General features: G+C 39.9%; 1 protein-coding gene across 3 annotated transcripts in view; it reads right to left on the bottom strand.

Annotated features, from left to right (window-relative positions):
* The window catches only part of CDK17 (cyclin dependent kinase 17), a 107,948-nt gene that overhangs the window by 19,108 nt on the left and 75,882 nt on the right, over positions 1–12,958 (bottom strand). For all 3 annotated transcript variants that reach the window (XM_062203087.1, XM_062203086.1, XM_062203088.1), the window contains 2 exons: positions 9,246–9,371; positions 581–637 (listed from right to left, as the gene is read on the bottom strand). In XM_062203087.1, the coding sequence (XP_062059071.1) occupies positions 581–637; positions 9,246–9,371 (183 nt within the window). The remainder of the gene's footprint in view (positions 1–580; positions 638–9,245; positions 9,372–12,958) is intronic.

Genomic DNA, 12,958 nt, shown 5'->3' with positions numbered 1-12,958 from the left:
AAAAACAAGTATGTTCTATAGGAGACCTCTTCTATCATTGCCAGGATGGCCTTCAGAGTTCCCTTAACGGCTTCCTACTAACCAACTCTATTATTTTCTTTACCCTTTCTTCTTCTGGAAGGCAGGCATTTCTAAGTAGGTAATACTACAAGTTCAAAAAAACCAAGGTCTTAAGAATTTCCTTAACTTTCAATGAAATATGTCTTTATATTTAAAGACAGCATTTTTATTTTTCCAAGGTTTGAATTCATACAATTTCCCATATGACAACACAAACAGTAGCCTGACAAGAGATGAAAACTAACAAATAGATGCCTATTTTGTTACCAATACAGCACACTAGACTGTGCTTTAATAGAAGATTACATGGCTACAAAAATACTCATTTCCTCTAAAACTGATGGGATAATGTCAAATATAGAAATTCTAACTTTCTGTTGCTTTTTCAGAATAAGACAATCTTTTATACAATAGTGTTTATGATTTTTATCCCGGTTAGCACAAACTGTAGACTAGTACAGGAATTTACAAGATGAACATGGACAAAAGTGTGTCTTGCATCTTTGAAGTATTTACTTACCTCTCCAAGCTTTTCCAATTTGATGTAGGTTTCCATTTTCCCAAACCCGATTTCTGACTGAAAGCAAACAATTATAAATTTAGTATTTGTTCTTAAAATTTCAATTAATCTCTTCTTCAACTTTTGAAACTTTCCTATTTTACAGTGTCTAAGAATAGAAAAACCTGATTATAATAAAATTGTTGAGCATCTGTCAACTTTTAAAATGTACCCAATGTTAGAACGTTCAAAAGTTCAAAAACATCAAAGTTCATAATTAAAATTGTTAACCCACCTTTTATATAGATCAGTTAACATTCTGCTATGAAAAACATGCTTTAGACAACTAAAATTTTAAGACAGTATAAGCATTTTAAGACACAAAGATTTTTCTAAAAGATGACTTTTTTTTTTTTTTTGACAGGCAGAGTGGACAGTGAGAAAGAGAGAGAGAGAGAGAGAGAAAGGTCTTCCTTTGCCGTTGGTTCACCCTCCAATGGCCGCCGCGGCCGGCACGCTGCGGCTGGCGCACCAAGCTGATCCGAAGGCAGGAGCCAGGTGCTTCTCCCGGTCTCCCATGGGGTGCAGGGCCCAAGCACTTGGGCCATCCTCCACTGCACTCCCTGGCCACAGCAGAGAGCTGGCCTGGAAGAGGGGCAACCGGGACAGAATCCGGCGCCCCGACCGGGACTAGAACCCGGTGTGCCGGCGCCGCAAGGCGGAGGATTAGCCTATTGAGCCGCAGCGCCGGCCCTAGGTAATTCTCTTTTTAACGAAACTGCAGAATAAAAAAATTTCCTACATTATTTCCTTTCGCTAATTTCTAAATTCCCTGGAGAGTCCTGCAAACAACAAAATATTATTTGTTTCAGGTTCTCAAATCAAAATATAAAATGAAAAAGGAAACTGAAAATCACTATAGTATGACCAGTAAACAACAAATACCAAAGAAGCAAGGTAAGTCTACTTCTAGTCTGTGTGTCTTTCTGTCTCTCTTTCATACACTGCCTTCCCTTCCCACACACAGAGCTTAAAATGTGAAAAAAGTGTTCTCTCAAAACCTTTGCTTTTAAACTTTGGTCTATCTTGTATGGAGTTGATAATTCTTTTCTAGTACAGTTTTGTAGATAGTGGAAAAGGCAGTAAGATTCTCTTCTTGCTTAGAATGGTGCTAATACCCTTAAATAAAAGCTAGTGAAACACTGTTCTTTTATATATAACTTCAGTTTTCAAAGGGTATAAATTATATTGGTTCACTAAGCACTGTGTTTTAGTCAAACTCTATAGAGTTGCAAATATGTGATTTTTTTAGAGTGATTAAATAAAATTTAAATGCTACTTCATGATGAGACGTGGCATTACTTACCACTTCGGTAAACAGGATCAACTGTTCAAAATTGAATGGTCAAAGTAGCAGAGACCACTCAACAGTTTTTATTCTTTTGTTAACCATAACGTCTTATATAATGTTAAATGCCATGTGGAAAATTGTACTTAATTTTCTACATTTTCCACATGGTAACAGTACTTAATTCAATTTTGGTAAACTGAAACTCTGGTCATAGGTGGTCCTCCTGAATAACTTCTTACGTTTTTCTATAGGCATATGACATTCTTCATTTAAAAATTAAGAAAATGAGGTCTTAGAACAATCATACACTATGCATATATTGTCTTGTAAGTGACTCAGTCTTTGCTTTCTATGATCAATAACTATACAGGATAACGAAGTGAGACTTCCACAGAAAACATCTTCTAAATACAAGTTGTTGTGGGTTGAGCAGGACTTGTTTCCCCAAAACTCTTGCACATGTTTAAATTCTGATGTCTTAATGTTAATGGTTGATGGAGTAAGGGTGGGGATGATCTAATGATAGCATCCGAGAGGCTGGTCAGGTGGGAAGTCTTGAGGTCACTAGGGGCATGCTCTCTGAGGGTGGTTCTCTTAAAAGGGTTGATTATTTGAGTTCAAGTTTTGCCTTTCTCTCTGCTTATTGGCTCACCATGTGATCATTCCCTCAACCTGTCATGATCAGCCTCCATCGGGGACTGGACTATGGGACTGCCTAATACTGAACAGTAACCTCCAAATTGTAGGCTGTAATACATCTTTTGTTTGGCAAGAAGCTCTTCTTGGGTATTTTAGTTTAAGTAATGGGAAGCAACTAACACACAAGTGAAGTTTTAAGTTTTGGTATGGACACATCCCACTGTCTGGTACATGGCAGCTTGATTCTGAAAAAGTTGTGTAGTAAAAAGGGGAAATGCCATGGACACAGAAACTATCAAAGAATGACTCTATTCTCTTATACTGATCTCTGGAGTTCAGATGTTTTAAACTCAAATATGGAACTATAGTACTTTTGCTATAAATTTTAAGTCTTGTGTTATCTTTTATGGAGAAAAAATATTACACTAGAACAAGTAGAAACTAGTATGAATACATGAATGCATGTTCCTGAAAAAATACATCAAATTGTCATCATCTGTAACAACAAGAAGCATACAGGAAAATATGACTGGAAGCTAGATGCCAGGCAAATGCTCTCACTGATCCTTTTATTTTAAAGGAATACTAGTACACTCTTTTTTTTTTTTTTTTTTTTTTTTTTTTTTTTGACAGGCAGAGTGGATAGTGAGAGAGAGAGAGACAGAGAGGAAGGTCTTCCTTTTTGCCGTTGCTTCCCCCTCCAATGACCGCTGCGGCCGGCGCATCTTGCTGATCCGAAGCCAGGAGCCAGGTGCTTCTCCCGGTCTCCCATGCGGGTGCAGGGCCCAGGGACTTGGGCCATCCTCCACTGCCTTCCTGGGCCATAGCAGAGAGCTGGCCTGGAAGAGAGGCAACCGGGATAGAATCCAGCGCCCCAACCGGGACTAGAACCCGGCGTGCCGGCGCCGCAAGGCGGAGGATTAGCCTGTTAAGCCACGGTGCCGGCCTTTTTTTTTTTTTTTTTTTGACAGGCAGAGTGGACAGTGAGAGAGAGAGACAGAGAGAAAGGTCTTCCTTTTGCAGTTGGATCATTCTCCAATGGCCGGCGCGGCCGGCGCACTGTGGCTGGTGCACTGTGCTGATCCAAAGGCAGGAGCCAGGTGCTTCTCCCGGTCTCCCATGGGGTGCAGGGCCCAAGCACTTGGGCCATCCTCCACTGCACTCCCTGGCCACAGCAGAGAGCTGGCCTGGAAGAGGGGCAACCGGGACAGAATCCGGCACCCTGACTGGGACTAGAACCCAGTGTGCTGGCGCCGCAAGGTGGAGGATTAACCTATTGAGCCGCGGCGCCGGCCTCTAGTACACTCTTAAAAGCATCAAATACACTTCTGTCCAATGATGACAACAAAACATTGAGTTTGTTTTACAGATTACACAAGTGGCCTGCTTATATCATTTAAAGTATATAAGGCATAAACTTGTGATATAGCAAACATATAAACAGTCATTTTTCTAAGAATGAAATTTAATGACATCAGAATATGCTGAACATGTTTTTAGAAAAGGAAAGTGAATACTGTAGAATTATAAATTTGTACGACTGCTCTATAAATTAAATAGTACTACTGAATTCTAACCATACAGGCAAGCAGAGAATGCAAATAAAAGACAGTTACACTAGTGAATTATCTGTTGGATCCATTATAATTCAAAGAGTAAGGCTTTCCCACCCCTCCTATCCATTTTAATAATTTCTAACCTTAAGGATTTAATGATTATATCCAAATAGGAATTACGGAATCTCTCAATGAAATTAAAAAAAAAATTGCTAGTACTTTTTCTCTGCGGAACATGACAAGATTAACAACAGATATAATGTCTAGCTTGTTGGCATGCTCTCCTACAGAAATTATTGAGAGGACAGAGGACAAAGCTCATTTACTCCACATCTACCAAACACAATACTAGGTGCTAGGGGTACAGAGAAAAAGACGGCTCACTTTCATGAGCTCACAATTTTGACTAAGTTATACCTTAGATTATTTTAGGATATTTAAAGAGCTTAAGTTTCATAAAAACGCTTAGAAACCACTTTGTACTTTATTATATTTTAAAAACTCCCTTAATTCTGCTTTCTAGACAAATTAATTTTTTCACTTCATCATTTCAAGAAAATACTTCACTCTTTGGCAGCCCCAAGCAAGTTCCTATTCAGATGACTCTTACAACATAAGCATATGTAAATTTTTTAGCATATGTAAATTAAAACATATACGTATATAAAAATAAATTATAACAGCCTCCCTATGGTTCAGTGTAACTTAAAACTGCTTATCAAGTGTCACGAGGAGTTTTTTTACTTTGGATCTAGCAACACAATTCTGCAGTACACAGTCCCAAAGATGTATTAACACGCTGGAAATGCAGTTCTAATTTAGCTTCCAAACAAGTGAAGTATGTCCAGAGGTTTTACATAAGTCAATTTTTTTTAAAGATTTATTTTATTTATTTGAAAGAGTTACAGAGAGAAGTAGAGACAGAGAGATAGGTCTCCCATCCGCTGGTTCACTCCCCAGTTGGCCGCAATGGCCGGAGCTGAACTGATCCCAAAGCCAGGAGCCTCTTCTGGGTCTCCCATGTGGGTGCAGGGGCCCTAGGATTTGGGACCTCCTCCACCGTTTTCCCAAGCAGATTAGCAGGGAGCTAGATTGGAAGTGGAACAGCCGGTACTCAAACCATCGCATTTTAGGATACTAGCGCTGCAGGCCAAGCTTTAACTCACTGTGTCACAGCGCCAGCCCCCTTACATAAGCCATTTTAAAAGTGAGTACTTATATAAGAATTAAAGAGCAGAGGCAGGTTTTTTCATGCACCCATTTTCCTCTCTGTGGGAATTACTAAATTACTGATACTGATAGAAAGGTGCTGTATCCCTTAGCCGTGTGAGAAGCAGAAAAGATTAAGACCCTCTATCCTACTTGGTTATCTTGTCATATAAAAAATTATTATTACCATCAATACAAGACTACCTTAATCTTATTTACAATATACCGAAGGTAAATTGTCTGTGTGTGTGGGGGGGGGGGGGTGGCATTGTAGCATAGCAGGTAAAGCCACTGTCTGAAATTCCAGCATCCCATATCGGTGCAAGTTCAATTCCAGGCTACTCCACCTCCTATTCAGCTCCCTGCTAATGACAGGAGAAAAGCAGCAGAAGACAGCCCAAGTACTTGGGCCCCTACTATCCATGTGGGAGGAATGGAAGAAGTTTCTAGCTCCTGGCTCTTGGCTTTGGCCTGGCCCAGCCCTGGCCACTGCAGCCAACTGGAGAGTGATCTAGCAAATGGAAGATCTTTCTTTATGTAACTCTTTCAAATAAGTAAATCAATCTTTAAAAATAAATTGTATGTGGACTTCGAACTTCATCTTCCACATCCCAAAATGTATGTATTTCTGAGAGACATAAGGACTTGATATATTATTTTCTCATCTACTCTTAGAAATAAGGGCTACAGTATGTTCTACAGTGGGAAAGCCAGGAAGGAGGAATCTAAACACTCATTCTTCAGGATGGATTAAGACTCTTAAATGTGTATAATCTCTAATTTTAATACAATGAGGAAAATTCTCATATATACTTTCATTCTACTAAAGTTGAACTTAACAGTTTCACAAAACACTATGTATTCCATCATTGTAAGTTCAACAAATCTCTGATGGATCCAAACTATCTACATAAGCTTTTCCGTTAGTCTTAACTAAATGTCAAAAATTAAAATATTTTATTTCTTAAGCATAAATGAATACTGAGTAACATGTCATTGATCCACAACCAGTATCTTTTTTTTTGACAGGCTCAGTGGACAGTGAGAGAGAGATAGAGAGAAAGGTCTTCCTTTTCCAATGGTTCACCCCCCCCCAATGGCCGCTGCAGCCGGCACGGTGCAGCCGGCACACCGCGCTAATCTGAAGCCAGGAGCCAGGTGCTTCTCCCGGTCTCCCATGCGGGTGCAGGGCCCAAGCACTTGGGCCATCCTCCACTGCACTCCTGGGCCACAGCAGAGAGCTGGCCTGGAAGAGGAGCAACCGGGACAGAATCCAGCAACCCGACCTGGACTAGAACCTGGTGTGCCGCCGCCGCAGGCAGAAGATTAGCCTATTGAGCCGCGGCGCCGGCCGCAACCAATATCTTTAACATTAGATATGATGATTAAATATAATAGTGGTATCCTCTTAAATTTTATTTAAGGTATACAAACTTCACGCATTTCATACATACAAATTTAGGAACATAGTGATTCCTCCCACTCTACCCGCCCTCCTGCCCACATTCCCACCCTAAAAGTTTATTTAAAAGTCAATGGGAGGGCACTGGTGCTGTGGCCCAGCAGGTAAAGCTGCCACTTGCAGTGCCAGCATCCCATATGGGCGCCGGTTCATATCCCAGCTGCTCCGCTTCCAGTCCAGTTCTCCGCTATTGGCTGAGAAAGCGGTACCTGCACCCATGTAGGAGACCTGAAAGAAGTTCCTGGCTCCTGGCTTCGGATCAGCTCAGCTCCAGCAGTTGAGGCCAACTGGGGAGTGAACCACCGAATGGAGGACACCTTTCCATTTCTCTCTGCATAACTGACTTTTGAGTGAATAAATAAATCTTTAAAAAAAAAAGTCAATGGGAAGGACTGTTAAGAAAGATAGTCTGGGGGCCAGTGTTGTGGCGCAGTGGGTTAATGCCCTGGCCTGAAGCGCCGGCATCCCATATGGGCACTGGTTTGAGTCCCAGCTGCTCCACTTCCCATCCAGCTCTTTTTCAAATAAATAAATTTTTTTAAAAAAATGATGGTTGTGAAGGCTGGTGCTGTGGTGTAGCAGGTAAAGCCACCGCCTACAGTGCTGGCAACCCATATGGGTGCCGGTTTGAGTCCCAGCGGCTCCACTTCCAATCCAGGTCTCTGCTAAAGCCTGGGAAAGCAGTAGAAGATAGCCCAAGTCCTTGGGTCCCTGCACCCGCGTAGGAGACCCGGAAGAAGCTCCTGGCTTCGGATCGGCACAGCTCCAGCAGTTGCAGCCACCTGGGGAGTGAACCATCGGACGGAAGACCTTTCTCTCTCTCTGCCTCTCCTCTCTCTGTGTAACTCTGACTTTCAAATAAATAAATAAACTTAAAAAAAGAAAGAGTCTGAATATATATGAGCATACAAGCATAATGCATTTAGGCATCTTGAGACTATGGGATAGGAAGGACAACTCTTCAACACTGAAAGAAGAATAGAATGAGTATATGTAGATTTGCACATTTATCATTCAGAAAATGAGAGGGTTTCTAGTTAATGGCTTCTGTCTTTTTAATCATGCAGAAGTAGATTTCATCTCCACCAGATGGAAGACCTCGCTCTCTCTCTCTCTCTGCCTCTCTTCTTTCTGTGTAACTCTTTCAAATAAATAAATACAAATCTTTTTTTAAAAAAAGTATAAATCAGTACAACCACTATGAAAATCTGTCTTGATGGTTTCTACAAAGAGCGAACATATGCATGCAGAACAATCCAACAATTCTGTTCCTAGATATGCACCCAACAGAGATGTTTACATACACTAACCAAAAATATGCACATGTTCTCGGAATAGTGATAGAAGCACTATTTGTTAATAGTAAAAAATGAAAACAACAACCTGAATGCTTATCAATAGGAGAATGGATAATGTACAATATCCAAAACAGTACAATATACTCATATAATGGAACATTAAGCAAGAATATGAATAAATGAACTATAACTATATGCAATTCAAACCTAACATTGACCAAAAAAAGCCAACCTTGAAAATAATGCATATTGAGATAAATATTATACTCAGGCACTTCAAAAAGTTTGTGGAAATTGAATTAAAAGGTAAGTTTTATTTTGATGCCAAAAGATTTCAAAAAACATAGTTTAAATATACATTTTCCCATGAACTTTTTGAAGATCTCCTTGTATAATATACATATATATATAAACTTTTTATAAGGATGTATTCCTATATATTTGTATGAAATGAATTTTATTTATATATTCATGATTATATAAAGTTTGAAAGCTTAAATAAGAATCTTCAGGAAAATAGTAAATATTTTTAAAACAATAAAGAATGCCCAAATGTCAAAATATACTATAAAAATAATATTACCAAAACAGGGTGACACTGGTGGGTGAAACTCATCCTTTGGTGTTACAAGGCAGGAATTATGGCTACAGTTAAGGAAGTGGGGAGCATCAAGTGAAGAAAAAGGTAGCAGAAGGAAGTTAATGGATTAAAAAAATTTTTTATTGATGTACTTCTTATATAGGTATGTTAATATTCCAAAAAAATCAATGAGTATACAATTGTCATTTACATATTTCTCTGTATATTAGCATAGACTAACATAAATGTTTCTATATCTAGGAAATACTTATATATCTTATACATATTCTGTACACATAGCATGTTATCAATAAAATCTACCAAAAATAAAATATAACTTAAATCCTATTCCAATATGCATCCTGTGGCTGTATCTTAAGGGTTCCAATAAACCCTTAAGAATAGGAACTGATAACATACAGAGAGCAATCTAATAAAATTGAGTTATTCAAAAGCTCTAGATACATAGGTAGGTAGGTAGGTAGGTAGGTAGGTAGATAGATAGATAGATAGAGTTAATTTAAAACGTTTACAACCAAAAACTCAAATAAGCAGCTTCAATGCTATAGGTATAGGAAACCAAGAACTTACTAAGGAAGCTCTACGAGACCTTCGGCTCATTGGCTGATCAAATGGTGGACTGTTGATTTGTAACTTTTCAAGATATCCATCAGGTATTCTGATGTCTGCAGGCAGTGATAACCGCTTATTTAAATCCTTAGGAGAGAAAGAGAGAGAAGGTAATCAAAAACAGTAAAGACAGGGGCCGGTGCCGTGGCTCACTTGGTTAATCCTCCGCCTGCAACGCTGGCATCCCATATGGGCACTGGGTTCTAGTCCCGGTTGTTCCTCTTCCAGTCCAGCTCTCTGCTGTGGACCGGGAGGGCAGTGGAGGATGGCCCAAGTGCTTGGGTCCCTGCACCAGCATGGGAGACCAGGAGGAAGCACCTAGTTCCTGGCTTCGGGCTGGCTCAGTGCCGGCCGTGGCGGTCATTTGGAGAGTGAACCAACGGAAGGAAGACCTTTCTCTCTGTCTCTCTCTCTCTGTCTATAACTCTACCTGTCAAATAAATAAATAAATAAACAGAAAAAACAAAGGGTATCTGACTTTTGAATTTATGGAGTCTAATATATAATTTTTAGCAGTAAGAAACCATAAAGTTTCACTGCAGTTGCAAAGTTAACTATATTGATTAAATACAAGTATAGTATCTTGAAGGTAAAGTATTTATTTTAAACAAGGCATACAATGTAGTTTAACAGAAATGGTGCTTTGCAAACCCAGTCATTTCTTTGCTGTCTCATTGGTAAATTAAACTTGAAATTTACTCTGAATGATTATATCAAATAGCAGGAATAGGCAAAGATTATCACAAAATGTCATCCGTTTAAATAATTAACCAATTAGATATGATTTTGATAATACACAGTGAAAGAGATTTAAAATTTTCTGGGTCAAGCATCAGGCATTCGGAGCAGTGGTTTAAGCTGCCACTTGGAATGCCCACATCCCATATCAGAGTATCTGCTTCAAGTTCCTGCCAATTTTCATTCTGGGAAGCAACAGGTAATAGCTCAAGTACCTGAGTCCCTACCATCCAGATGGGAAACTCAGGTGGAGTTCTGGGCTTCGAGCTAGCCCTGCTTTGGTTGCATTGGGCAACTGGGGAGTGAACCAGTGAGTAAAGGATCTCTGTTTTTCAAACAAGATGAAAATAAGTGAAAATTTGAAAAATATATTTTATTCATGTAATAATACTGGAAAGAAGAGGCATTTCTATTCATTTAATTATAGAATATAAACTGAGATAAACTCAATAGGGAACCTGTCTACCTTGTCACATCAAGAAATATAAATTCTATAAAAAGAAATCTCTCCTTTTAATAGTAATCAAACCATGAAGCAGAATAGAGATGTATAGGAGCTATATATTTACGGAGAGATTTAAGACTTCAGTAGAAACATACGATGTTCCTAAAATGCTAAAACTAATGCAAAGATACTGGTTCTTCCCATATTAATTTTATATTTTTCATAGCACTAAAATGATCATTAGGAAAAAAGAAAACATCTAAATCTGATCTTGAATAAGCTGAAAAAAAATTCCAAAGCATTCTAGAATGACACAGAAGCTCTTCACTTCTAATGCAGTTACATTCTGATAACCCCACTGTGATTTGAAAATATTGTTAGTCATAATGCATTTAATACACATAATCTACCAAATACCATAGCTAAGCAACACAGTCCAATGTCGAGTTGCAACTGTTTACCCTTGTATGATTACATGGCTGACTGAGAGCTATGACTCACTGCTACTGTCCAGCATCACAAGAAAATTACCCAGGGGCCGGCACTATGGCATAGCGGGAAAAGGTGCTACCCTCAGTGCCAGCATCCCTTACAGGCGCAGGTTCCAGTCCCAGCTGCTCCACTTCCGATCCAGCTCTCTGCTATGGCCTGGGAAAGCAGTAGAAGATGGCCCAAGCCCTTAGGTCCCTGCACCCAAATGGGAGACCTGTAAGAAGCTCCTGGCTTCAGATAGGTACAGCTCCAGCCATTGCAGCCACTTGGGGAATAAAACAGCGGATGAAGACCACACTCTGTCTCTGCCTCTCTGTAACTCTGCCTTTCAAATAAATAAATAAACCTTGAAAAAAAAAATAGAAAGAAAAAAAGAAAAGTACCCAAATGTATATCACTAGCCCAGGAAAAAAAGTCAAAACTCAAAAAATTCAAAAAAACTGTTAACTACAGTTCCCAGTGAATGCAGATCACTTTCATGTCATTGTAAAGTAAAAAAATCAGATGCCGAACTATTATTACAAAGGTATGGCCATCTGTATATATATGCATAGGGAAGAGATAAAGTATTTCTAGATATTAAAGCATACTATAAAAATTATATAATCTAGAATGTGCCACCTTTGGATGAAAAAACAAATATAGCTAAATATAAGAATCAAACTCCAGATATGGACCTTAATAGCAAATAAAGCCTTTAAACATATGATACAGAAAAACCACACCTATTATGAAGAAAAATATGCAATCTTCTTAATATTATTGTGATACATAAATAGACATCAAGTTGATCTCAAGGTTGAAAATGTTATCATTTAGAAAACTGTTACTGTTTTCCTTAACTGATTCAAACAATAGGACAGATCCACGGCTAGTGGTAAAGTATAGGAGTTTAAGCTGCAGCTTACAACACCGGCAGCTCCTGTTAGAGTACCAGTTCTAGTCCCTAATGTTCCACTTCTGGTCCAGGTTCCTGCTAAAGTGAATGGGAAGGCGGCAAAATTGGTCCAACTACTTGAGTTGCTGTGACCCATGTGGGTGATCCACATGCACTTCCTAGCTTCTGGCTTTGGCCTGGCCCATACCTGGCTGTTGTGGCCATTTGGGGAGTGAAGATGGAAAGTGTGTCTGGGGGCTGGCGCTGGGGCGCACTTGGTTAATCCTCTGCCTGTGGCGCTGGCATCCCATATGAGCACTGAGTTCTAGTCCCGGTTGCTCCTCTTCCAGTCCAGCTCTCTGCTGTGACCCAGGAAGGCAGTGGAGGATGGCCCAAATGCTTGGGCCCCTGCACCAGCATGGGAGACCAGGAGGAAGCACCTGGTCGGCTGTAGAGGCCATTTGGGGAGTGAACCAACGGAAGGAAAACCTTTCTTTCTGTCTCTCTCTGTCTATAACTCTACCTGTCAAAAAAAGAGTGTGTCTGCCCCTCTCCCTTCCTTCCTCCCCTCGCCCCTTCCCTCCCCCACCTCCCCCTCTTCCATTCACCCATCTGTCTCTCTGCTTTTCATTTTAAAAAATCTTTTTTAAAAAGGATTTATTTTATTTATTGAAAGGAAATGTTAGAGAGAGAGAGAGAGAGAGAGAGACAGAGACAGAGAGACAGAAAGAGACAACTCTTTCATTCGCTAGTTCACTCCCAAATGGCAAGGCCAAAGCCAGGGCCCAGAGCTTCCTCTGGGTCTTCTACATAGCTGCAGGGGGGCCCAAGCACTTGGGCCATCCTTCCTGTTTTCCCAGGCACATTAGCAGGGAGCTGGATTGGAATGGAGCAGCAGGGAGGACACAACTGGCACTGATACGGGAGGCCCACTCTGTTGCTTTAAGCTGCTGATCCACATCGCCTGCCCCAACACATAAATAAATCTTAAAAATAAAAAAGACAGAGCTCTCCTCATTGTCACAACAGCACTGAAAAAAGTAACAGTACCTTTATTTCAAAACATGTTAAATTTCTGTTTCCAAAAAACTAGTTTAATATACAGTCCATACTAAAATGTTA

The sequence above is a fragment of the Lepus europaeus genome, chromosome 10 (assembly GCF_033115175.1).
Source record: "Lepus europaeus isolate LE1 chromosome 10, mLepTim1.pri, whole genome shotgun sequence".
Lineage (NCBI taxonomy): Eukaryota > Metazoa > Chordata > Mammalia > Lagomorpha > Leporidae > Lepus > Lepus europaeus.
Note: the sequence above shows the minus strand (reverse complement) of the source record. Positions and strands in the feature narration are given on the sequence as shown.